The sequence below is a fragment of the Cannabis sativa genome, chromosome X (genome assembly GCF_029168945.1).
Source record: "Cannabis sativa cultivar Pink pepper isolate KNU-18-1 chromosome X, ASM2916894v1, whole genome shotgun sequence".
Taxonomy (NCBI): Eukaryota; Viridiplantae; Streptophyta; class Magnoliopsida; order Rosales; family Cannabaceae; genus Cannabis; species Cannabis sativa.
This window is the reverse complement of record NC_083610.1, coordinates 20,830,399-20,858,138: the sequence shown is the minus strand read 5'-3', so window position 1 is coordinate 20,858,138 and position 27,740 is coordinate 20,830,399. Positions and strand designations below refer to the sequence as shown.

At 31.6% G+C, this 27,740-nt stretch overlaps 1 protein-coding gene across 2 annotated transcripts; it reads left to right on the top strand.

Annotated features, from left to right (window-relative positions):
* The first annotated feature begins 23,186 nt into the window (after nt 1-23,186).
* Nucleotides 23,187-24,795, top strand: LOC115702697 (cyclin-dependent kinase inhibitor 7). Of its 2 annotated transcripts, none has more exons than XM_030630125.2 (4): nt 23,187-23,622; nt 23,973-24,040; nt 24,140-24,316; nt 24,466-24,795. In XM_030630125.2, exons 1-4 carry the CDS (start codon nt 23,278-23,280, stop codon nt 24,533-24,535), a joined length of 660 nt encoding a protein of 219 aa, XP_030485985.2. In that variant the 5' UTR covers nt 23,187-23,277; the 3' UTR covers nt 24,536-24,795. The 2 variants fall into 2 exon arrangements, with proteins under 2 accessions (XP_030485985.2, XP_030485992.2); XM_030630132.2 differs by having other exon boundaries at nt 23,192-23,622; nt 24,143-24,316.
* The last annotated feature ends 2,945 nt before the right edge of the window (nt 24,796-27,740 follow it).

The following is a 27,740-nucleotide window of genomic DNA, read 5'->3' as shown; positions in this document are numbered from 1 at the left end:
AAGGTTAGTGTCCATTTTAATTGAAAAGCATACCTTGATGATTTCCCCCATGGATGCAATCTTTTTTTTTATTATTTTTTTTCTTTTGGCAAATAAAAAAGGAGATCATGTGGTGCATATTTCTTCCCCATCCTTTCAGTAGTTTTAACAATTTCGGAGACCATGTGCCAATTATAGAAGTCTTATACTTTATTTTCGCTTAATTAAGTTATCGGTATGCACCTCAGGAGTTTCTGTCACAACTAGCTAGTCTCTCAAAGGGTTAAGTATAATCTCTCCCATGGATGCAATCTTTTTTTTTTTATTTTTTCTTTTGGCAAATAAAAAAGAGATCACGTAGTGCATATCTCTTCCCCATCCTTTCAGTAGTTTTGACAATTTCGGAGACCATGTGCCAATTATAGAAGTCTTATACTTTATTTTCGCTTAATTAAGTTATCGGTATGCACCTCAGGAGTTTCTATCACAACTAGCTAGTCTCTCAAAGGGTTAAGTATAATCTCTCCCAATGAAGGGTTGGACATAAGCAAGGAAGGATTCCAGTAAAAGTATTTTTACCACTACACCACACAACACATGGTTATAGATGCATTCAGTTATCTTTGAAAGAGTGAAAACATTATTTTATTTTTCATTTTCATCTTTTCAAGTTGCAAATTATATTTAAGTCAATATTCTTAGATTGTTTAGCTTTCAAAACAAAATAAATGTAATTTTCAACTTAAAGGATTCAAATGTCACAAATATACTTCAATAGTGGTCAAACTTTTGTCTCTCTTTTCTTTTTTACCAAATACATTAGTTTATTTTTTTGTGGTTATTAGTTGTTTATACATTTTGTATTTTGATTCCGAAGGACAAATAAAAAAACAATTTATATTCAAATTCTTATGTATATCTTTTCTAAATGAATCCCAAGCACCACAGATACATAAGCATAGACATTTATTAAATATCATCACACTAAATTTTTTGAATACTCTCTCAATAAATACTCTTGTTTCATTTCACTAAATTACACTCCTTATGTTTTTTTGTTCTATTTATCATTTTATTATTTCTACAAGAAGTTTTGTTAATGTTTTATGACCTTTTTCTTTCTTTCTTTCAACAACAAAATCAAATTTAAGAGTTCTAAAATTTAAATTCCCATATAAATGTAATCCCCATTAAATATCAAAGTATCCACATAGCAAACAATTCATCATTTATAATCATTAAAAGTCATAATTTCAAATAAGACCTATGATATTTTTGTCCCTCTTCAAAATTTAGAAGGGTCAAATAATTAACTTCTTTTTTTTTTAGCAGTCATTTTGTTTCTATTCCAATTCTCAAGTGATATCCAGTCAAAAAAGAGCATTTAGAATCAGTTATTTATGTACTTGAATGTACCAAAGATTAGCAAATAAAATATATTTGGCATTTTCCTGAAATGTTTTTTGGCACATGCATGCAAAAACTATGATTTCTGAAAACGAAACTAATTTGTAGATTTAGGTAATCTTTCTTTTTAGGAACAAGAAAGATTATGGATTTTTTTTAATGGATTACAATGTTTTTAAGTATCATATTATTTAAGATTACAGTTTAGTTTGTGTTAAAAAAATAAATTAAATATATATAAGGTTTTTTCTTTTTTTTGGAAATGCCTCTTAGAATCTCAAGAGTAAACTCCGTGGATAAAATTTGAAGAGGAAAAATGTGTCTAAAGACTCGTTTGGAACGTCATATTAGGTCGTATTATATTGAATTGGATTATATATTATATTTTTATATAATACTATATTAAACTTTTAATTTATACTAAAATATTATATATTTAGGTATCCCTAAAAGTTAATACCACTTATAATTTTATATAAAAAATATTACATAAAATACAATTCAATATGATACAATACAATATGACCTAATACGGCGTTGCAAACAAGCCCTAAAATTTGAATATAATCGGTAGTTAGGCTGACAAATATAATAATTAGACATAGAGACAGAGAGTGCTAGTTTTTCCAAAGAGTGTGCAACACAACACTATTGGCAAATCTTAGGACAAAAATTAAAGAGATACTATCATACAATTATAATAAATAGCCCAAATATAATTGATCAATATTAGGAATGTTCATCAAACTGCCCGTACCGCATCACACCGCAAAAAAAATGCAGTTTGAAATTCTTCGCGGTGCGATCTCGGTTTGAATTTTTCCTAAACTGCGCAGTGCGGTGCGGTTTGCAGTTTTGAATTGTTAATATGTGGTTCAAACCGCACCGCACATTATAAAAATACTAATTTTTATATTTTTTAAGTCCAATATGTGAATGTTCAACTCAAAGTCCACTAATTATTGTATTGTTGACACTTAATCTTTTTTCGTATTTATTTTCAAGCCTTATGGTATTTTGACAAGTTTTGCTCAAAGTTTGTTGTATTTGTGATAGTTTAATTATTTAGTGATAGTCCAAATCGCATAAACCACAAAAATTGCACCGCACTGCACTATTTTTTGCGGTGGGATTTTTGCAAGTTTTTAGTTTTGCGGTGCAGGTGCGGTTTGAGAAATTAGAAAAACTGCATGTGCGGGTTGATTTAAAAAAATAGTCAAAAACCACACCACCCGCACCGCGAACACCCCTAATCAATATGGCGGTTGTTAATTTATATCCCAAGGTAATCCTTTGTATAAACATTGTGGCGGATGGACACTAAGATGGAATAGACCCGTCAGTATTTCTCATACGATACGTAATCTTTGTATAAGTTGGGGCATGAGGATACTAAGATGGAATAGACCTGCCAATATATCTAAGGTTCTCGTTACAATATGATGAGAATGTAACATCCCCGCTTCAAGCCTCCATTGGGTCCTTACACCCACGGAATGAATGGCTCTTATACACGAGTACGTCACTCTGGCTGCTTCATGGACTGATGACTGACCCTACAGATCAACACGAGTGTTTCCAGCGTGCTTTGTCCTCACTCGCACGCTTCCTGGGAAAACTTCCCAGGAGGTCACCCATCCTTGAAATTGCTCCAGGCCAAGCACGCTTAACTGTGGAGTTCTTTCGAAATGGGCTACCGAAAAACAAGATGCACCTTGTTGATATAGGTAGTACCAATCAATCCATTTAAGCTCTCTTCAACTGTGTAGTCCCATACCTACACAGTCTCTGAATCATCCCATTTGACCTTTCCCAAGCGGTGTGGGATTGCACAGCTTACCCGGTATTTCCCCTTACGGATCACGGGACTACTGACTGTCACAATCACCCCCCCTTACGGGGTTCGACGTCCTCGTCGACCACACTTCCGGCTGGGTCAAGGCTCTGATACCATTTGTAACATCCCCGCTTCAAGCCTCCATTGGGTCCTTACACCCACGGAATGAATGGCTCTTATACACGAGTACGTCACTCTGGCTGCTTCATGGACTGATGACTGACCCTACAGACCAACACGAGTGTTTCCAGCGTGCTTTGTCCTCACTCGCACGCTTCCTGGGAAAACTTCCCAGGAGGTCACCCATCCTTGAAATTGCTCCAGGCCAAGCACGCTTAACTGTGGAGTTCTTTCGAAATGGGCTACCGAAAAACAAGATGCACCTTGTTGATATAGGTAGTACCAATCAATCCATTTAAGCTCTCTTCAACTGTGTAGTCCCATACCTACACAGTCTCTGAATCATCCCATTTGACCTTTCCCAAGCGGTGTGGGATTGCACAGCTTACCCGGTATTTCCCCTTACGGATCACGGGACTACTGACTGTCACAGAGAAGTTATTCCTCCCAGAACAAAAAGATCAAAACCTTTCACGCCCAATGTTGGATTTATAGTTTGTACCCTTCCTGTTAGTCTATCCTAATTTTTTAAAAATTTACAAGTGATCCTAAATAGTTACAACGTATGCGATCCTGAAAAAACAAAACTAAGAAGCTCTCCTTGATACCAAAATAAATAAGGTGTCTACTGAAACACGATGCACTTTAAACTTACCTAAATACTTACACTATAAAAAATCTTATTTTTAGTCAAAACAAAACTTGTGACTAAAAGTAAAAAAGTTATAATTAAAATGTCCGTGATTAAAAATATTAGTCACAACAATTATAATTTTATTGTGGTTAAATGTGTTTTTAATTACAATACTCATGGTAATTAAAATAAAATTAGTAATAACTTTGTATTTAAATATTATATTTTAATCATAAATATAATATTTTGTTATAGCTAAAAGTAACATTAATACTAAGGTAACAGTTATTTGTAGTTATAAGAACCCTATATAGGTATGATATATAACTACATATATGTATATATATATATATATGTATATATATATATGAATCCATTATGCATATATGTGGTCCTAAACTGTAAAAATAATTAATAATAAGAATCCATTTCAATATAAATTTAAAACCTTATTGTTTGCTATATATTCAATATTTGAGTTGGGACATTATTATATCCATTAAATTCTTAAATGGTGACCCCTCCAACTCCAACCCATTGCTGCTGATGATCTGAGTGTCTTTCCTTCTTACCATGATTGCATTCCTTCATGCAACTATATTATTTTATTTATAACAATATTCAATTAAATTTCACAGGTTGACCTACTTACTTAACTTATTATATATATGGTCCCACTCTCACATTATTATTACTCATATTTATAAATAATATTATATACAACTAACTTAGTAATTTCATGATATAAAAATACCTTAATTATTAGTATATATATTATTAAAGCCTATAATAATTAAGAAGAGATTGATCCACTTATTTTGGAAGAAACCTCATCCACATGTATCTTTCTTGGCAAAGTCAAGTTTATTAATTTAGTTATATATATTTAATTATGTTTTCCTTTATTATATTCCATAAATTAATTAAGTTTAGAGAGAGGTCTTATTTCATGAATGGAATTAATTACCTGTTTTTTTTAATACAAAACATGTGGAAAAATAAATTAATATTTTAAAAAATCAATAATTTATTTGGGTTGGAGAGCATTTAAAAAATTGTACTGACAAATTTAAAATCTGCTATGACAATTAAATAACATTGATTTTCAATCCTGTATGTCTCAGAATACCAAAAAAAACATTATGGATTTATAGATTTGTTATTTAATATATTTTTCTTATTACATTGTGTTTGGAATAAGGAAAACAATGGCCAATGTATTATTATTATCAATAATACACACTCTCAATTTCAAATATATATTGCACACTAATGTTATATAAATTATACTGTCATTATTAATTATCAATTAGGTAATATCTTTAATTATCAATTAGAATAAAATAAATATCAATAATAGTAAAAGAGATTATTATTGTTGTTGGTGGTGTGTGTTTAGTTTAATTTATAATTAATTAGTTTTTAATTTTAGTCACAAATTTTATTGTAATATAATTTTTTATAGTCTAAATGTAATGGATTTCTTATAAAATAAGAAAGAAAGAAAGAAAGAAACGAGGTTGAGAATAATCTTATACATTACTGTGTTTGTTGTTCCTGGCGGGGCTTTTAATTTCGGATTGTGTTGCTCTTATGCAATCCTTTCTTTTGTTTCTTTATTTCAATTAATTTTGTTAAAAGGTCCGGAAATTAGGCGGCTAACTTTTTAGCTTGTTCTTTTGGTTCTATTCCTGGCTGTGTTTCCCGCGAGGTGTTGTCCCTGCTAGTTTGGAAGCTGATTTGTTTTAATAAAGTTTAATTTTTTGGTTCAAAAAAAACATTCAATCCGCACAAGTACATATTTTTTATTTTCCGATCCAATTCAATTCGTACAAGTGCGGATATCTGCACTTTGCAAATTGAATTAGATCGTGTGGATTAAATTAAATTACTTATTTTATAAACACTCTTAATCAAAATATAGCACAACTTTTATATGTCTCCTTAAAAATGATCTTAAATAATATATATAATTATTCGTGATGTACGTTTGTTACATAACATTAATAAAGTTGTTGATGAGTTCGGTTTTGATAACACTATAACACACATTAAATACACATTTTGAAGAAGAAAACAAGAAAACTCAATTAATGAAATAGAAGGGAAGTGTCAAGTGTATCAATTTATATAGGGTAAATATCATTTTGGACCCTCTGTTTTACAAAAGTTACCAATTGGACCCTGTATTTTGTTAAATGACAAAATGGACCCTGTATTTTTTAAAATAGTACAAATAGGACCCTGAATTGATTTTTTGTCAAAATAAAGTTTAATTATAATCTGATCTAAAAGTGCTATGACAAAACTGTTTACATTTTTTGTATCTGTTCGTATTAAGCATTGTCTTCAAGTTGGTTGTATTAAAAAAAAGTTGTCAAAAATTAAACTCAGGGTCCTATTTTTACTATTTTAGAAAATACATGGTCCATTTTGTCATTTAACAAAATACAGGGTCCAATTTGTAACTTTTGCAAAACACAGGGTCCAAAATAGTATTTACCCATTTATATATTATTATTATTATTAAGCCGAAAGCCTAAAGTTTATTATTAATTTTATCAAACATTCCTATTGTAAATTTGCAATTTTACAATTTTTTATTTTTTTTTACCATATGGTACCATCCATCCATGCATGAAAATAATGTATTTTGTTTGGTAGTGATCTAGGTATACGGGTAGTAATAGTATCATGTACCATATATGGGGACAACTGGGGCAATAATCCATCTCTCTACTTTATTAAACTTTTTTCCATATTCAAAAAAAAAATGAACTTTTTATATATTAAAAATAAAAACAACTTTCTGATTGGTAAGGTAGTGAAGATAAACTTATATATAAATATATTAAAGGTGCTTTTTGTTAGAAAATAATGTGTAAAAACTTGTGCTGTAGAAATTAGACTGCCACTACTGTCCCTGTTTGTGTTGTGTGACATGAATGGGTTTTTTCCCTTTAACAAAAGCTAACTCTCTTTGGGCCACTCCTCCTTGTGCCCTACAAATCTGGCATTTTTTGGACCTTTCCTTGCTATATATTAAATCATATTAAGAGAAATAACAAGAGATGAAATGAAATTAATATATAAAGATGTTAATATATTATATGGGATATGATTTTGTCTTGTTATTGTACTTTCACAGATTGTAATTCGTGATGTACGGTAACCGTCAGATGAGGGAGTTATTTGATCTGACGGCTAAGATTGATCTAGGGATAATTAGCGTTAAAAAGTAGAAACGTACCCTAACACTCATTTAATGTACCCTGAGACCCATCTAATGTATTACGGAATACATTCCGTGAAAGTACATCACAGCACAAAATCATATCCCTATATTAATTAATATCCCTATATATATCTAATTAAGTTAAGTTCAATTAATATAATCTATTAGTTGATCAAAAGTGAATTGACTTACCAGCTAATAATGCAATAAAAAAAAGGACAAATTAGCAATATATTTGTTGGTGGAGGAGCGTTTGTCTTTGAAGAGAATATATATAACTTCTTTTTATATATATATAATATTATTTTTAACTTTTTTTATCTATATATATAAATGGCTTTTCACACTAGAAAAAAATAGTACAATTAATGGATGAGAATGGAAAGTGTTGATTACATTGTTTGATGTTTTACGCAGTAGAGTACTTGACCTTGTTCCCTCTCTTTCATGATAAAGCTAGTTGTTGACAGTAACATATGAGAATATGTAAAGAATTGGGTACCAACCTAAATATATATATAGTTAAAATTTCAGTACTAAAATAATCTACTTCACACATTACTGTATTCTCTGTATTATAAAATATATATATATATATGCATAAGAAACCCAAATAAATTTTAATGTCATATATAATGATGATGATGAGTACTGTAGCATATAAAAGATTCACTAAAATAAATAAATAACCCCACTATAGTGGTCCTATAATTAGATTCAGCAGCAACAAATAAATGCCAAGTATATATAGAAAGAAAATTGTTAAAAGGTATCACTCGTGTCTAGCACTTTGTGTCATACTTTTGTTGGTGTAATTAAGTATTGAATTCTATATAACTTAAGAAAATAGCTTTTTGATAATATCGCTAACAAATCGTAAAGAGCAACTTGTGGAAGGTGCTGGGCACCACTGATACCCAATAGCAATATACTCATATACAAAAGGCTATTTTAAGATTTTTATCCTTTGAACTATGTCGACCTATATATCATTGTACCTCTAAAATTTTCAGCCCATTAATTAAAAATAGTCCGTGAACTATTCACAATATTGTAAAATGATCATTTGATCAAGTTTTGTGATCACACCTGTAATAATAACGTGGATATTTATCTCATTACTACATCAGCGCTATGTATGTAATTTAAAATTAAAATTATTTTTTTAAATTAATTACACACGTGATACTAATATGACAGAAGTCTAAACTATTGTCACGTCATTATTTTGATGAAATGTGACAAAATGACCATTTTACGATAGTATGTATAGTTTAAAAATCATTTTTAACCAATTTAAAAATGGGAAATTTGATTTTCTATACTTAGAAAATCAAAAAATTTGATTTCTAAACCAATAATTTAAACCCTAAAAAAACTATACATTTTTTTTCAAAACCCCAAAAATACCCCCAAACTAAAACTATCTCTCTTTCTCTCTCTATCTAGCCGGTCCCAATAATCCCACACCCCAGTCCGATGGTCGGACCATGGGGTCCGACCATCGGACCTCTCTCTTCCCCTCTCTCTCAAATCGCAGAAAAAAAAAAAAATTAAAAGCCGGTCGGACCTTCGGGTCCGATGGGTCCGATGGTCGGACCCATCGGACCTCTTTCTTCCTCTCTCTCCAAAATCGCAGAAAAAAAAAAAAAAATTAAAAAGACGGTCGGACCTTGGGGGTCCGATGGGTCCGATGGTCGGACCCATCGGACCCCCAAGGTCCGACCATCGGACCTCTGTCTTCTTCCCTCTCTCAAATCGCAGGAAAAAAAAAAGTTTCAGAGACTGGGGTTGCTCTTTCGGGTTGGGGTTGGGGTCGGAGGGGTTGGGGTCGTGGTCGACGGGGGTGAGGGTGGTGATCGGCGTTGGGGTTGACGTGGGTGGGTGAGGGTGGTTCGGGTGAGGGTGGGCGGTTGGGGTGAGATAGAGGGAGAGAGAGATGATGCAGAGAGAGAGAATATTGTGAGGGGGGTATTTTTGGGGTTTTAAAAAAAAAGGAATAGTTTTTTGAAATATTTGCACCAATAACTATTATTATTAAATTATTTAAGAATTTACCCTTACCTATTTTAATACTCACAATTTAGGCATTTCTTTTTTATAGGTATACCAATGTATATTTATTGCTTCTCTCTCTTAAACTCTGCCTACATGCTAGCTTTTTTTTTTTATTCTTTTTCTACACAGTAGCTTTTTTTTTTTAATAAGAATCTTATTTTTCAAAATAACAGTAAACTAGGTTGATCAAATATATTTTTTTTTTACATTCTATTCTTTTTTTTTATTATTATTTTACATTCTTTTTTGTTTTTTAATCTAATTAGTAGTTTTAGAAAAAAATAATTATATGTATCAACGTGAATTGTATTTATGAAATTTTCTTAGACCATTTTATTGTTTTCAATACCGCTACACGCCTACTAAAATTAAAAATTAACCATATGTTTTTCTTTTACATTTTATTGACTCTCCTAGTTGATATACAATCAGATTTTTTTTTTTAAAAAAAAAAAAAAAATTATGTGAATAAACGACACAAATTGTTATTATTCTCACTTTCTTTATTTTTTTTTTATTTCAAAAGTTTTTTCAGCCATGCAATTTATTATTTGGACACAAAAATTACACTATTATAATCTATTTTTTAAAGTGATCATTTTGACATGTTAGAAGCATATATTTTTCTGCTACAAAAAAAATGACTAAAATTAAAAGTTAGACTAAGGTTTCTTAAACAACAAAATAACACACTATAATTTAAAATCTAAACAAGAAATTATAAGTCTCCTCCAATATTTATCTTTTTACTTTTTTTTTTTCCTTTTTGTTTACTTCTTCTTTTTCTGACATTATTATCTTCTTCATTTATTATTATTTTTTTTTATTATTCTTTTTCTCTAAATTTATTATTTCTCTTAGTTTTTTTTATTTTTCCTCTAACATTTAGATATCTCTCTTACATTTTAGTATGTGTTAAAAGAATCTTTTTTGTTCCTTTTTTATATTTTGTAACAAAAAGTAATAAAATTTAAAATTTAATAAACTTTAACATATCAAGTAACATCATAACTTAACTTAAAGTCTTTTATTATTTTGTATTTAAAAGTTAAAATATAGTATACTAATAATAAATTTATTTAATAAAAAGAATTTAATATGTTAATAAAAAAACTTATAAAGTTACCAAATAGTATCTAAAACATAATAGAATTAGTTACAATATGAAAATTATTATATATATTAATTTTAAAGTTGTCTGATCAAAATAAGCAACCAAATGTGTATGAGAAAAAAATTATCTTGAATTAATTTTTTTCTAATAAAAAGTAACTAATTGATATATTATTTACATCAAAAGCAACCAAAAGGTTGCTTTTTTTAAAATTTGCAAAACACTAAAATTTCTGGAAGCGAGATTTTTTTATTTTTTTCAATTTTCGGTAATTATTTTATATTTCGGTATTTATGCTGACGTGGCAATCGGTATTTGTGCAAATAATTTTCTTAAAGGTATTTTTATAAATAAAATCAATTTTAGGTATAATATTGAAAAGACCCCTAGTTTTTTTAGGTTTTAAATTTTTGGTTTAGGGAAAAAAAATTTTGATTTTCTAAGTATAGAAAATCAAATTTCCCTTAAAAATTTAAGAGCACAATCATACATAAGTGATAAAAATCCTAAATAACCTATATGAATAATATAGAATCAAAAAACTTTGGTGATGTGAATGTGATGATAAGAATAGCATTCTTCTTTTCTTTTTTGTCAATATATATAAGCTGGCCTAATTGTGTGATGCTTACAATATAAATTTATGACAGAAAAACCAAGAAAAGAAATTGATTGATTTTCCCAAACCAAAATGAGACAATTTTGTAATTTTGATGAGGGGGGACAGTTTTTGAGCAAACAATTGGACAATTATTAGTTATTAGCCTTAACCTTAGCGAGGCAAGCAATAAGGTATATATAATATTATAAGGTCAGTTTCTGCCAAAAATATTTCCTTGTTGTATTGTGTAAAGGTTTTATTAAGCCTGTGTTTGGTAAAGAAAACAAGAAATATGGAAAAAGATAGAAAATGTAAGGGAGATAGAAAATTTGAGTGACAGAATAAATTGTACTTTTCATTTTGTTTGATATGCAACAAAGAAAGAAAAAAAATATATGGAATAGTATAATTTAATAATTTTATATAAATTATTTGAAATAAAGATGAGGGTATTTTAGTAATTTATTACTAAATATAAGTTAATTTAGATAAATCTTGATTCAATATTGTGCTTAACACGCTAAAAATTTATATTAAATTTAAAATGAAATATTATTGTATGTATTTTTTTTAAATGAAAACAATTTCATTAAACCTAAAGGGTTAAATAACATGTATGTTAATATTTTGTATCACTATATATGTTAATATTTTTAATTTAATTCTATGTCATTATATTTATTTAATAATTGAATAAATAGTATATTTAGGATATGATTAAATTTATCAAAAAATAAATAAATAAATACTGCCTACATGGGAAATGTTATAAGAATAGACATGGTGAAATTGTTAAAAAGTAGGTATAAAATTAATAATTTGGCTTTTATAATAATTTTATGTTAGCTATAGGTATTATTGTCAATAATTTTTTTATTTTTTTTTTTACCTCAAATTATGCAATAGAGATAGAGCTAGCATTAAGTTTAAATTTGTGATTGGTCTAGACCACAAATCTCAAATAATGCATTAAAGTGAGATAATAAAATGTTTTCTAGTAACATTTTTAATAAATATGCTTCACTACTTCTTAATTTCCAATCCATAAATACAAATTCTACTCTCTACAATTCAATTCATTATATAATTATTTTTATTTAATTTTTTTTTTTTGAAAAGTATTTTTATTTAATGTAAATCCAATTAATTTCTTAGCTTAAAAAATGTTGTATACGTAATGTAAATATAAATGCATAATGCACTACTACTAGTGAGTAGTGTGTAGTAGTAGGTAATAGTAGCTAAAGATATAAGTTATAATTCTGTCAAAAAACAGAAGAGGAGAGTTATAATATACATTCTTGTTAGTTACTGCATTTATAGACTTTTATCTTAAATTCAAGCACGGCAGTTCCATTAGTTTTGGCTATAAATAGGAGGAGCCTAACTAAATTAATGTGGTTCAATGTAAAAATCTTTTAAACTTTTTGATTAGTTGTAGTTTTTCGTTCATTTCTAGATTGTATAATTTGCAGCCCATAATATAGCTAAGTGGATTTTTGCCAGTATATAACTGGTATAGTCGATCCGTCCTCTATACCAGATAAATTATTATATAATGATCATGAGGTCTAACGTTTTTTAGTTTTAATATATCTACTCATTTTTTTCAAAAACAAAATAATAAAACAAATAACAAATTATAGGGGAATTTTATTTTTTAAATTTACGGTTTCGGTGGTTTCAGTAATTTTTATGTAGGTTGCTATGTGAATTTTAGTTATGATTTAGATTGATCTGTTGTTTACTATGTGTGTTGCTATGTGGTTAAGGTTGCTCAGGCGGGGACCTTGTGTTGGGCAATATGGAAAGCTAGGAATGAGTTGGTTTGGGATCAAAAGAATCGGAATGTGGATGATGTTGTTCAGTTTGCTTTAAGATCACTTGATCAATGGAGAAAAGCTCAATCGAGTGAGAATTACCCTTCGTTGAATCCTGAATTTTTCAATAAAGGGGATGAGCTTTGGACTAAACCTGCAACTAATGGGATCAAGCTTAATGTCTGCAATATTTGACAGCTACAGCCGGTTTGGGATCGGGTTCGTGGTGAGGGATTGTAAGGCAGAGCTATTGATGGCAGTGGGGTTGTCTCGGCCGAGGAAACAAGATCTTGCTGATGCCGAAGCAATGGGGATACGGGAGGCTTTGAGCTGGTTGAAGGACAAGCCGTTTCATCAAGTGTGTGTGGAGAGTGATAGCTTAGTCTCTCTGCAAGCTATTAATAGTTCGGTGGTGATGTATTTGGCATTTGGTTTAATTGTTCAAGATTGTAAGTCTTTGTTAGACTCTATGAATAATGTTTCGTTAAGATTTTGTTAAACGTTCTGCTAATCGAGCTACACATGTGGTTGCACATCAGTCTCGATTATTTGCTGATCGTATGTTCACGAAGGATGATATCCCTTTGGAACTTAAGTTGTACTTTTGAGCGTCTGCTCTTGAGTTAATGAAGTTTATTTTTATTCAAAAAAAAATCGTGTTTTTACAAATGACAATATATTAATTAAAATGACAACTGTTACGATCTACAGTAACTGAATGGATACTTGTTGCTTCAAAATACAGATTTTCAATAACAAAACAAAATTAATAGTGCAAAATATAAAAACTTGACACAAGAGAATTATACGTGGTACAAATACAATATATACCCAAATTCCTCAAAAACCCACCCTCAAAAGCAACACATTCAGCTTTCAAGTGAGGGACACAAATGATGGAGCGAGTAGGGTTGGGGTTTCGGACCTCGTTAGAGTTGGGGACGGGGAGCGAGGAAGAGAGAGATCTGAGGTTTGGGTTTCGAACCTAGGCGACGCTGAAGACATGGATGATGGAGTGAGGGACCTCAGCGTCGCTATGGATAGGGAGAAGGATGAACGTGTAAGAATTATTTGAGATCTAGAATTTTATTTTCAAAGAGAGAGAGAGAGAGAGAGAGAGAGAGAGAGAGAGAGAGAGAGAGAGAGAGAGAGAGAGAGAGAGAGAGAGAGAGAGAGTATGAGAAGGAAGAATGCGATTTAGGTTATGGTGCAGCTGGAACGAGAAAAAAGTGACATTGGGGTTTTGTAATATGCCCCTTTAGCTAATGGTTAAACTGTTGGCTATACTTTAGCCTACGGTTTTTAACCGTCGGTAATTCTAAGCTATGTGATGGTGTACAATCGTCGGTAATACATAGCAAAAATTTACAAATTGTCAGCAATTCCAAACTATAATCGATGATTCCAAACTATATTATGGTATAAGGAAAATAATAATTTAAATTTTATGGTGTTTTATTAAATATAATACTTTGAATAAATTTAATAATTTTATAATTAAATAAATTTGTAAAAATTAAATTAATTACTTAGTTTATTTTACATACTTTTTACTAAAACTAATATTGCAAATTCAAAATTATTATTTTTAGTAAAGTAGATAAGTTAGTAAGCATAATATATAATTCAATTTTTCTATAGTTTAATAATTACTAACATTTTTGTTTTAGAATGTCACATGTTATCTGTCCTGTTGTTTTGATTTAGCCAAGTAGGAAAAAGTCCAACGACCACCTCAAATAACAAAATAAAATTAAAGTTTGGGAGGCTCATTTTGCTTCCCAAAATTAAATTAATACTTTTGTCACAACAAATATATATAACATATTTATAATATATCTTTTTTATATAAATATATAAAAATTAATTATAATTTTTTTTTTCAAAATTTGACATGTACTAAATTATAATTTTAATTTTTTTTTGCCGTTAAAATTTTTTCAAACTATTGAAATTGTTGAATTTAAAAGTTTTTATCAAATTTCTTTTAAATTTACTAATTCGGTAATTGTTTATATATATTCTAAATTATATTTTTCAGACTTTGATATTTATCAAATTCTTTCTCTCGAATTTCGATAGGCACTAAATCATATTTCTTGAACTTTTATTCATGTTAGACTTCTCTGAAAGATTTTGGCTTATATTTTTTTTTAAAAAGATTTTTCTTATTAAAATTGAAACAAAGTTCTTAAATCTAATAATTTCAACTATTCAACCAAAAATTTTAACGATCTTGAAAATTCAAAAATATAATTTAATACATATTAAAATTCGCGAGATCAAAAATATTAAATTATAAACATTGGTTAGACTATTTATTGAGATGTTTATTTTTAAGTAAATATTTTATTAAATTAAAGATCAACTATTACAAAAGTATTAAAATATTATCTCGTACAGAAATAGAATATTAGTTGTCCTAACAATAAAAAGAATTCAATTTCATTCACTTTTAGCTATAATTAAGTGAACCAAAATTGTAATAAAATTTTCACTAACCAATACATGCCTTACGTGTTGCAATTTTACTCGATACAACAAAAAGAAAATAATGTAAATAGTGTAATTAATATGGTGTTAACTCAAAAAGAAAGCCTTGTAATATTCCTGGATTTAAAAGTTTATTTTGATTGAAAAAAATAATTAATTATAACTCCTAACATTGAAGATAGAGAATATAAAAGTTAGTGACATATATAGAGTTAATTCATAAAATTTCGAAAGAAATTATGTAAAATTTTATTAATGTATGGCCATATATTTTAGGTCAATTCAAACTCGGATTTTTGTAGCCTTGGACTTATCTCAACAATCAATTAAAGAAAAAGAATCTTATCCGGATTAATTTGTTTCCAATTTATTTTTTATTTTTGGATAAAATTAACACAGAAAGAAATGCTTTAGACAAACTGTTAGTTTAGTAATGAATTTTCTTATCAATTAATTACAGTAGAGCGAAAAACGGAACGTAGCAGTAATTCTCATTAATTATTACAGTGATTAATTAACTAATTAATTACTTAATAAATAATATAGCGGTAATTTGTTGTCTACTTAAAACGGCGTAAGTATGACTTTGCGTTATGGTAACCCATTTATCGAGTCTTAATTATTTTTTTAGGATAATTAGTGTCAAAATTCTCGTATATTTTAATTTTTGTATATTTAATATTTTTATTTTTATGTTTAATAGTAAATTTTTCTTATTTATTTATTTTATATAAATTTAAGATACGAGATAAATATTAATATTAAATGCTAACTATTATTTATTAATTAGATTACCGTGGTAATCTAATTAATAAATAATAGTGGTATCTAACTATTTAACTAATGTCTCAAATTTAATCACAGATATTTGTAGGTGCCCGTATTGGGTCTGTATCAGTTTTTAGTTATGTTTTCTTTTTAACAAACTTTTCCTCTTCAACTGCTAATCTCTTTCACTCAAACTGCTATTCTCACCAATCTTTTTTAAAATTTCTACCACATAACCGTTCCCTCCATGCTACTTCTCCTTGCCGGCACCAAGATTCCCCTTCACTGACTTTCTCCGATCACCACCATGGATTCAATAACCAATGATATGCACACTAATCTTTCACTCACTGATGAGGAAAGATCCATCTTCACAGTTCCTGAATACTGCTCTACGCAGCCTGTTACTCATCACCACACTCTACTGGCCAAAGTCCTTACTCATCAAAATATTTACAGCAAAATCTTTATTGACCAAATGTCGGGTCATTGGCGAGGTCGATTCCACGTTCTGATTACTGAATATAAGGAAACAGATGGTTTATTTCATATTAAGTTCGGATGCGATGGTGATAAACAAAGGGTCTTGAACAAAGAACCTTGGCACTTTCAAAACCACTTAATTGTGCTTCGTACACCAGATGCTCTGCAAAATGTCTCTAAGGAAGATCTGATTTTCACTCCTTTTTGGGTTCAAATTTATCGCCTACCTTTTTTGAGTAAATCTAAAATGTTGGCTGAAGCAATTGGAAATATAATTGGTGAATTCATTGAAGTTTTTGATGATTCTACCAATGAAGGTTGGGGTCCTTTCTTGCGGGTTCGAGTTAAACTTTGTACTAATAAGCCATTGTTGAGAGGTCTCATGATCCGGCTGCCCAAAATAAGAGATGAATTTTGGATTGACTTTCGTTACGAAAGATTACCGGAATTTTGCTTTGAATGTGGTCGTCTAGGCCACCCTTTTGAGAAGTGTGTTGCTTTCATGGAAAGAATGGACAACGGTAATGATGATGATTTCCAATATGGCCCATGGATGAAAGGGGCAAAATTACCAACCAATAATTATGATCGTTACAGAACGGATTTTGCCAAAGGAAACGCTTGGCCTTTACTTACAAGATTGGCCCGCACTACAATCACATCCACACTTCCATCCTTAATTTCCCGTGGACAACCTCACCCTCGTGTTCTACTTGATGGAGAATCTTCCAATCACCAACTATCCAGGCCTCAACAACACACCAGTACCATTCATCCACCATTTTCTACACATATTGACACCAACAGTCCCATCTCACAAACTCCTTCATCAGCCACTACCATTCCCTCCTCCATTCAACCGAATATGCCCAACACACAATGTTCCAACGCCAACCTTAGCAGTGATTTCAATAAATCTCTCACTCCCTACAGCCATTTCAGTAACATTCCTCGCTCTGCATCTATGCAACCTTACACCCCTAACATTCCCTCTCATCAAAGCAACATCACCAACCCACATTCATCACCTCCTGCATTATATACCAGCAACAATTATCACCCAATTTCCCACACTAGCAATACAAATACACCAGTATCACCTCTATCATTCTCGCCAAACACACTCCCACTTACTTGCAACATTAATGATCAGCAACCTCCACCATCGAAACCATTTGCAAGCAACTTGACCCACTTCACTTCACACACCAGTAACCAAAAAAATAAGCAAGTTTTACAGCATTCTACTGAGACTTTTACTACATCTGATGCCAACACAAATGGATCTGCTACTGTTGCTGTCACGGATCTTTCTCACTTATACATACCTGTTTTGCAGAGCAACACTTATGCTACTTACCCACCTGTTCTTAATCCAATATCTCTCAACACCACTCATCCACCCACAACTATTCCTCAATCTATGGCTCATCTCCCAACCTACACTAAAGCTAAAGTGTCCATAGCCAAAGAAAATCAGCCTTCAGCAACCACTTTTAAAAGGCAAAATGACTCCTTGTCCATGAGGAGTATGCTGAAACGATGTCGAAATGCCCAAGGATCATCATCTTCTCCTTTGTCAAGAGACGATGACATTGAGACTCTAGTTTCTGAAAATGAAGATTCTAGTTTCTCCAAAGACTCAAGTGCGGAGGTTGCAAGGCAACCCCGCAACTCATCATGAAAATCCTAAGCTGGAATGCACGGGGTTTGGGGAACTCTAGTGCGTTCAGACATTTACGGTTGCTTGTTCAGCAGCAATCGCCCCAAGTTTTGTTTCTTATGGAAACAAAATTACCAATAAACTCAGTTTCTCGCTTCCGACAATCACTCCTCTTCTCAAATGGGTTGGAATCTCCTCGCTTGGGTCTTAGTGGTGGCCTAATGTTACTTTGGAAAGATGACATTGACATTTCTCTCTTGAACTTTGGTCCAAATTTTTTTGATTGTTATCTGAAGATGAATGACAGCCCAACTTTCCATTTAACCTGCTTTTATGGTGCTCCCGAAGCGCATAACAGATCAGCTTCATGGACTTTGCTCCAACGACTTGCGGATGTTGCTCCTCACCTTCCTTGGTTTGTTATAGGTGACTTCAATGAAATCCTTTTTAACAGTAACAAATCGGGTGGATCACTTCGAAGTGAATCTCAAATGGAAGCTTTTCGGAAAGCCATTGATAAAGGATGTCTACATGAAACCGTGATTGAGGGTGATCCTTTCACTTGGGCAAGAAATCGTACAGCTGCTAACACCATTAAGGAACGCCTAGATTGGTGTTTCGTTAATAATCATTGGGAGGATTTTTTCCACACACCAAATGTCCAGCACCTTGACTATTATCAGTCAGATCATCGTGCCATCTGCGCTTCATTCGATCTACTTTCAGCACAACACAACACCAGCAAACGTAAGAGCAGGTTCAGATTTGAAAAATTGTGGCTGTCTGACCCGGACAGCAAGGAGATTATTGCTTCAAATTGGTCAAACTCTGCTACACTTGATCCAATTTTGGCTGTAATAAACAACCTGACTTCTTGTGCGGACAAACTTCAAACATGGCATGACAGCAAGTACGGAAAGATGAAAAAAAACATTAAAAAAAGTCAAAAGAAAGTGGAGCAACTCAACAATTCTCTATCTCAGACCGGCAGTCACCTTGATGAATTAAAACAAGCTGAAAATATTCTTGATGAATTATTGGCACAAGAAGAAACTTACTGGCAACAGCGCTCGCGGGTTGATTGGCTTGCTTGTGGGGATAGGAATACAAAATTCTTTCATGCTAAAGCCAATGCCAGGAAATCAAACAATCAGATAAAATTTCTTTTCAATGATGTTGGTGCAAAGGTATCCTCTAAAGATGAAATCTCCATGGTTGTGCGAGATTATTATTCAGATATTTTCACAGCTGGTCCAATAGATGATACAGCCCTTGCCTCTACCTTGGAGTGTATTCCTACTGTGATTTCTGATGATCATAATGCTTCTCTTCTTGCACCATTTACAAACGATGAAGTTGGAAATGCATTACAAACCATGTCTGCGGATAAGAGTCCGGGAATAGATGGAATGTCAGCCATGTTCTACCAACAACATTGGTCTATTGTTGGTGACCAAGTTTCACAAGCCGTGCTTAGCATCCTCAATAATGGTGCGGATCCTTCAAGCCTCAATCGAACACTTATCACTCTCATTCCGAAAATCAAGAAACCCCATACCATGAAAGACTTTCGTCCTATTAGCTTGTGCAACGTCATTTCAAAATTGGTTACAAAGATGATTGTTGCCAGGTTTAAGGAGGTTCTTCCTTTGGTAATCTCTGAGACGCAAAGTGCTTTTTTGTCTAATAGGTTGATTACTGATAACATTCTGGTGGCTTTCGAGTTGGTCCATGCTATTAAGAACAAGACCACAGGGCGTCATGGAATTGCCTCTCTAAAACTTGACATGAGTAAGGCCTTTGATCGAGTTGAATGGCGATTCATTGAAGAGGTTATGAGAAAGATGGGTTTTGCTACTGGTTGGGTTGCACTTATCATGAAATGCCTAACTACAAACCAGTTTTCTTTTCTCATCAATGGTGAAGTATCTGGTTCTTTAGTGCCATCTAGAGGGTTACGACAAGGCTGCCCCTTGTCCCCCTATCTCTTTTTGATTTGTGCTGAAGGTTTGTCGAGGCTACTTCAACATGAGCAAGATATGGGCAACCTACATGGTTACAAGCTAACGAGACATGCTCCATCCATTTCTCATTTGTTGTTTGCCGACGACTGTCTACTCTTTTGTCAAGCTGATGAAAGTTCATGCCGAGCCATCAAGAGGGTCTTAGATACATACCGTCTAGCTTCTGGACAAATGATCAATCCTGACAAATGTGTCATGTCTTTCTCCCCGAATACAACTTTAGCTGCCCAAGTTTTCTTTCACCGCCATCTATCCATGCCTATTCGTGAATGTCATGAAAGATACCTTGGCTTGCCATCTTATTCGGGACGAGATAAGAAGGTACTTTTCAGCAATATTAAGGAGAGGATTTGGAAACTAATGCAATCTTGGAACGAAAAAATCTTCTCAGCCGGTGGAAGGGAAGTCCTCCTTAAAGCTGTTGTCCAATCAATTCCTACATATGCTATGAGTTGCTTCCGTCTACCGGTCTATTTTTGCAAACAACTTGAAAGTATGATGGCCAACTTTTGGTGGGGTATGAATGAGAATGGCTCAAAGATACATTGGCGCTCTTGGAATTTGCTATGCAAAAAAAAAGGTGAAGGAGGTATGGGCTTTAGATCCTTTATACACTTTAACCAAGCTCTTCTAGCGAAACAAGCATGGCGTCTACTTGAGAACCCGAATTCACTCATTGGACAACTTCTTAAAAGCAAATATTTTCCACACAATTCATTCCTAGAAGCTTCTATGGGTCATTCCCCATCACTAACATGGCAAGGAATTACATGGGGCCGTGAGCTATTGATCAAAGGGTTAAGGTGGAAAATTGGTGAAGGTCGATCTATTAATTGTGGTTCGGATCCTTGGATTCCTGGTCACACTACCTTCCTTCCCATTTGCTACTCGGGGCCTTCCAATGGTGTTGTTGCAAATTTTATTACTGAAGAGAGACAATGGAATGTACCCTTACTGCAGCAGTTTTTTTGCCAACTTGATTTGGAGAAAATCGTGACAATTCCATTAAGTTACTTCGGTACAGCAGATAAATTGATATGGCATCATCAACTTTCAGGAATATTCACAGTACAAAGTGCCTATCATCTTGCAACATCGCTAGAAGATGCCGACATCAGTTCATGCTCAACATCTGAATTAGCTTGGTGGAAGCTGTTTTGGTCACTTCAGATCCCCCAAAAGGTTAAGATCTTCGCCTGGCGTATCACTCATGATGCTCTTCCAGTTGCAACCTCACTTGTTCGTAGGAAGATTATCACCGACTCCACATGTTCCATCTGCAAACAAGCTTGGGAGACCACGGGTCACGCTCTTTTTAGCTGCAAATATGCTAAAGCAGTATGGCGATCTCTTAATTACAGGTTTGATTGGCATGCTTGTACTTCTATGAAACATGGTGATTATTTGATTCATCTTGCATCAGTTTATACAAAACCAGAAATGGAGCAACTGTTTTGTACTTTATGGGCCATTTGGACTGAACGAAACAAGGTAGTTCACGGCAAAAGTGCTCGGCCAGCCAAGGATCTTGCTGTTTTTTCTACTGTTTTCATGCAGAATTTTAGTGCAGCTCAACATCGAACTTCACCTACTGCTGCTACTTCTGCAATCGTGCACCCAGTTACGACTCTCCAAATGACACCAGTTACTATTCCTTGGTCGAAACCACCTACTGGTTCTTTTAAGCTTAATATTGATGCAGCAGTTAATGTTTCCACTTACACAACTGGTGTAGGGGCTGTTCTTAGGGATTCAAATGGTCATGTCAAAGCTGCTCTTTCAATGCCAATCACAGGAAACTTTAAATCTCATGAGATGGAAGCAAAGGCTCTTTTTCACAGTCTCAATTGGGCTATCCAAAACCACCTGCCGATCATGCATATTGAGACCGATGCTCTTATGGTGGCCAATGCTTTGAAAGCTCCCTTCAATTCAAATTCTGAATTTAAAGATTTAATTCTTGATGTTGTTAGTCTATTATCCTTTTTCCCTAATGTAAATGTTACACATGTTAAACGTTCTGCAAATGACGCGGCTCATGGACTCGCTAAATTTGCATTAGGGTTGGATGAGACTTGTACTTGGTTGGAGATTATTCCTCCACCTATATACTCTGTTGTTGTAAACGAATCTCTATTTGTTTAATAATAACAAGTATTTTCCCTCAAAAAAAAAAAAAAACTAATGTCTCAAATTTATAAAGAAAAGTAAACATAAAGAGTTTTACAAAAAAAAGAGTTAAATGTATAAATTCAAGGCTAATTAAGATTTTTGCCTCTTAAACTTTGATATTTAACAAATCATGCTTATGAACTTTTCTGGTCGTTAAAAACTCTCCTAAAATATTGAAATTGTTAGATTTAAAATTTTTTGTTCAATTTCATTTAATTTTACTAATTCAGTAATTTTTCATGTACTAAATTATGTTCTTTAGACTTTGGTATCTACAAAATTATGTCACATAACATGTATCAAATATTACTCCTTGATTTTTCATCCATATTAAACTTCTTGTTCTTAAATTAGATAAAAAAAAAAAATTAAAGACATAATTTGATATATACTAAAGTTCAAAAAATTAAAATCCTAATTAGCCTAAAATCAAAACATACGAAGTTTTCCCGCTATTAATAACCCTATCTTTATTATTAATTAATAAAATTAATTTAAAAAAAAAAAAAGAAGAGAATGGAATTGGTATGATCGTTTCGTTTCTGTTCCTGGGATCCCTCAAACGGCCCAGATCGTCGTAACGGCACCGTTTCCGTTCCTTGTCGCCTTTTACCATGTCAGGCCCACACTTTTTAACAGTAACAGCCAGCGCACCATTTTTCATTTTTCATTTTTTCAAAATAATTTTTTCATTTTTAAATTTATTATTATTTTTTTTAATTTTAATTGAAATCATAGCCATCTATTAATTTTACCTATTCTCTTCTTCATTCATTCATCAACATATATACCTCTCGGATCTCCAACTTTTCTCATTTTTTTTCTCTCTCTACAAAAACAAAGAGAGCTTTTAGAGAGAGAAAACCCAAATGGGAGACTGTAAACGAAATGCAACCATTTCTTTCATGGAATCTTCAAGCTCTGCCCTAGCTATGGCCAAGAGAAGGAAAATTGTAGTTAGCTCCTCCAACCAGCAGCTTCGACGACAGTCTTCCTCTTCTACTACCAATGATGAACTCGGACTCGGTACTTTAACGGAGAATTCTTCGCCGAAAATGCTCAACAATGGCGTGGTTATCTCCGCCGCCACTGGTGGTACCTGCTCCATGTTTTCCACGGATTGGCCGTCGCCGCCGCCGTCTAACTGCTTCAGCAATGAAACGAGTAGTGACCAGGTCGTTAACGACAGAAGCTTGCGACTCGTAGATCTGCAGGTCTGCTTCAGTTTATAAATTTTCATTATCTTTTTTTTTTTTTGTCTATATGTTATATTTGCTGTTTGGCTGGGAAGAAAAATAGCGTTCGAATGTTCTTCTTTTGGATGAAAAATAGCAGCAATCAACGAAATAGAAAATCTAGACTCTATGCATAATCATTTATTGTTATGTATATTATTTATTTATTCTCTTGTACTTTTTTCATGCAGCACGAAAATCTCCGTTTTCTTTGAAAAGTTCTATATAAACTTCTTTCGTAATAAATGTGTGTTTAGCTAGTAATGAAAACATGAAATTCGAATTTGAATTTCATTCGAAATATCTGAACGGGAAAATTAATGTTACAGGTTGATGGAGTCAAGAGTTTTGAAACCACAGACTCTATCCCTATGTATAACAACAGCAACAAATTCAGGTATATATTACTAATTAACTTTCTTCTCTAATCGATTAATCATTATAGTATATTTTTGGTTCCATTAATAATGATTTTTCTCTCTCTATTCAATATCAGCAGGGAAACTACGCCGTCAAGCGAGCTGTGCGGAGAATCAGCAGAGGAAGCAGAAGCGTTAGCGTTAGCTGTTAACATCAGGAGAAGGACACCGTCGGGTATAACACCTCCGAGGAACGAGATCGAGGAATTCTTCGCCATAGCGGAGAAGACTGAGCAAAAGCGCTTTACAGAAAAGTGAGTACACTTTTTTTTAGTAGTAGGCGTAGGATAAGCAGCTGTGTAAATTGTACTATCCTACACCACATGCGCATTTTAGCAGTGAGTGGAATCAGCCCTCTTTCTCTAACTAACTAACAACTTTCCCATTTTCCGTTGCCTTGCAGGTACAACTTTGATGTTGTGAAGGATACGCCCTTGGATGGTCGGTACCAGTGGGTTTGTTTAAAGCCTTAGAAGAATTAAAACAAAAACAAATAGGATATTGGGTAAGGAAATTAAGCTAAAATGACATAGGGTAGGACTGAAATGGGCATACGACATTACTTGCTTTGGAGAATTGGGTACTGTTTCTTACTTTGTCGTTTGTACAGTTTCTTTTAATTTTATCTATATATGCAATATTGTAAGAAGAAGCTGGTTCAATCGAGCTCTTTTTACTATTTAGCTACTAATTGTACTAGAATTCATATATAGAAGCTTCTTTTTATCCCTTTCTTCCAAATTTGTAATATATAACCACACCACACGCAGTCTTTAATTAATTTTCAAATAGGGCATTAATATAACAAATTTGTTTGAAAGAATAATATATATACATGGCACAGAAAAAAGTGGTATTTGTTTGGGTATGCTTTGGCTGTTTGTTATGATATATATATATATTTGTTCTGCTCTAGTCATTTTGTTTTTGTACGTTTTTGGTATATAATATTACAGCTTTTGTTTACCATGAACCTTTTTATTGTTGTTTGTTTTTAATTTACTATACGATATTTGATGTTGTTATTTGAGAGATTCTTTTCTTCCGGGATATGCGTTAAAGTACCCCTAGAAAAACGATTCCCTTATTTCTGTAAGGATAGGACAATAATAACAATAGAGTGTGGGGGAGTAGTACCCACTCTCTAAGGGACCACACTAATTAAGCAAAATAAAAATATGGCTAATAGAGTTAAAAAAAAAAAAAAAAAAGGGTGAAAATGAGAGTTCTATTCCAAGGCCGGCATGTTGTTATAATTGAACAATATCAACTTTCAAGGATAAGATTCCTCTTAAAAGCCTTTTTAAGCTTCATGAGGCCCTCTCATTATATTACACTTTTCCCCTCTTAGTTACTGTATTTTTTACATTATGTTTCAATTTGTGCAGATAACTCTAAGATAATATAGAAAAATTTTACAATGTACAACTTTAATTTTAAGAGTATCTTCAATAGTAGTATTTTTTAAATAGAGAAATGTTATAAAAAATATTAATAGTGTTTGTGTTAATATTACTATTTATCTAATTAAGTGTAAGTCTCATATAATTATACTCACACATTATTATTTAATATATTATTTACTTTAAGTATAAATAGAATAATTTGTAACATAAATACCTTAACTCCTAATTATGAAACTTCTGTAATTTATAAGAAAAATTAGTTTAAATATACCAATAAAAAATGACATTTGGATAATGAATTAACATTTAATGGCTAAGAAATTTCCAAAAATATAACTTAGGTGTATTTATTTGCGAGAGTTATTAGATATTTACATCATAAATTAATCTTATAAATATTATCACACTAATTATTTACCTTTCAATTTTTTATTTTTTTTAAAAAAGAGAAAGCATCAATGTCATGTAGTGGCATCAACACAATTTTCTATATTAGTACATATTTAACTCCAATAGGTATAATATTCTTGTGTTTTGCCGAATAAACTATTCACATAAGTAAACATCCCCAAAATTTAACCATTGGAGATGCTCTAAAAGGGTGTCATTGATGCACTCCTATTTGTTTCAACATTTGAGAGATTTATTTAATCTAATTTTTTTTATGTTTGTGTACATTATAATTATTTAAGATAATTTAAGACATAATTTTGAAAAATTTTAACATCTCGAAAATAGATTTCAAAATAGAGTATCTGGTTGAACTTTATTTTCGGTGTATTAAATTTTTCTAAATTTCTTAAAATTTTGCATAATATCTTTGAGGGTGAATTACAAAATATCTAATAATGTATATTATCTAGTTGGAATTGAAAATCAATTAATGTTGACCTTGTTATAGGTAGTAATAATATTTAAATTATTTAATTTTGAGCAAAGCTATTTATATAATCGAAACATAAAAAGACCAAACGACATGATAAAAAGATTTTGCATAGCATAAATATATGGGTAGGTACTAATATTATATGTATATTTTCATGTCACATTACATTATTATTATAAGACACACAATTTGGCATTGTACAGGTAAAGTGGTTGTGTAAAATTAAGAGTGTATTATTATTATTATTATTATGGTTAATGAACAAAAAAAAAGGTTAATTAAGTAAGAAGAGGGTGTGGAAGCTATTGCAATGGTTTTTTTAAAAAGGGTTGGGAAACAAAAGCAGCAGTACAAGCACAGAGGCATGATTATACACGTGTCGAAAAGTGATCAATACTGTCTCAATCCATGTGAGCCTTCCAGGTTTCACTTTTTCAAGCATACAGGATATTCATTAATATATAAAACCATTTAATATAAATCCATTCTTGCCTATTTCTTTTGTTATAGAGTATAGTATTTTTTTTAGAGGTGTCGGTTTTTAATTGGTTAGTAATATTTTTTAAAAGTTAATATATTAAATTATATAAAATTTAATATTTAGTTGGACTATTAATAAAAATATTTACGAAAATGTTCATTTCTCTTTTTATTAATATATAGTAACTGTAATTTAAATAAACAGACAACATTAAAAAAATACCAGTTGAACAAATATTGTTTAAAATTTTAAATCTACATATGTACCCTTAGAAAGAACATTTGTAAGTATATAATGTACACTGTTTTGAAATTAATAGGACCTCTTAATTAGTGATTATTCAACTTAAAGAGTGTGTGTGTGTGTGAATATATGAAAATTCCTTCAAGTGGTGATATTGGGCACTTAAAAATACGTATGAAAATATTATACATATATATTAATAAGATTGTTTTTTCTAATTAGTAATATTTATTTTGATGGGTTGTTTTTATCATGTAATTTGAAATATCTAAAGAAAGACTTTAACATTTCAAAAAGAAATATATAGAGAGAGAGAATTTAAGATAGCAATAAGAAAGAATTTATTAATAACAATAAAAAGAAACAGAAAGCATGTGCAGTAGAAGATTTAAAAGAAATAAAGTTCAGTGAGAGTCGTTTTTTTCTTTTTCTTTGCTTAAACGGAGTGGATAATTCATAATTTTAACAAACAAATTAATGTATTCTTTGAATAATTTAATAACTCCAGTTCAAAAAAAGAAAAAGAATAATTTAAAACTAATAATAATAATAATAATAATTTTGAAAGAAGATAAAAGAAAATGAATATAGAATTGAGGAGAGTTGCACGTGCGATTGGTGGGGTTGGCCTAGTTCTCTGTGCTTTGGATCTGCTGCCTATT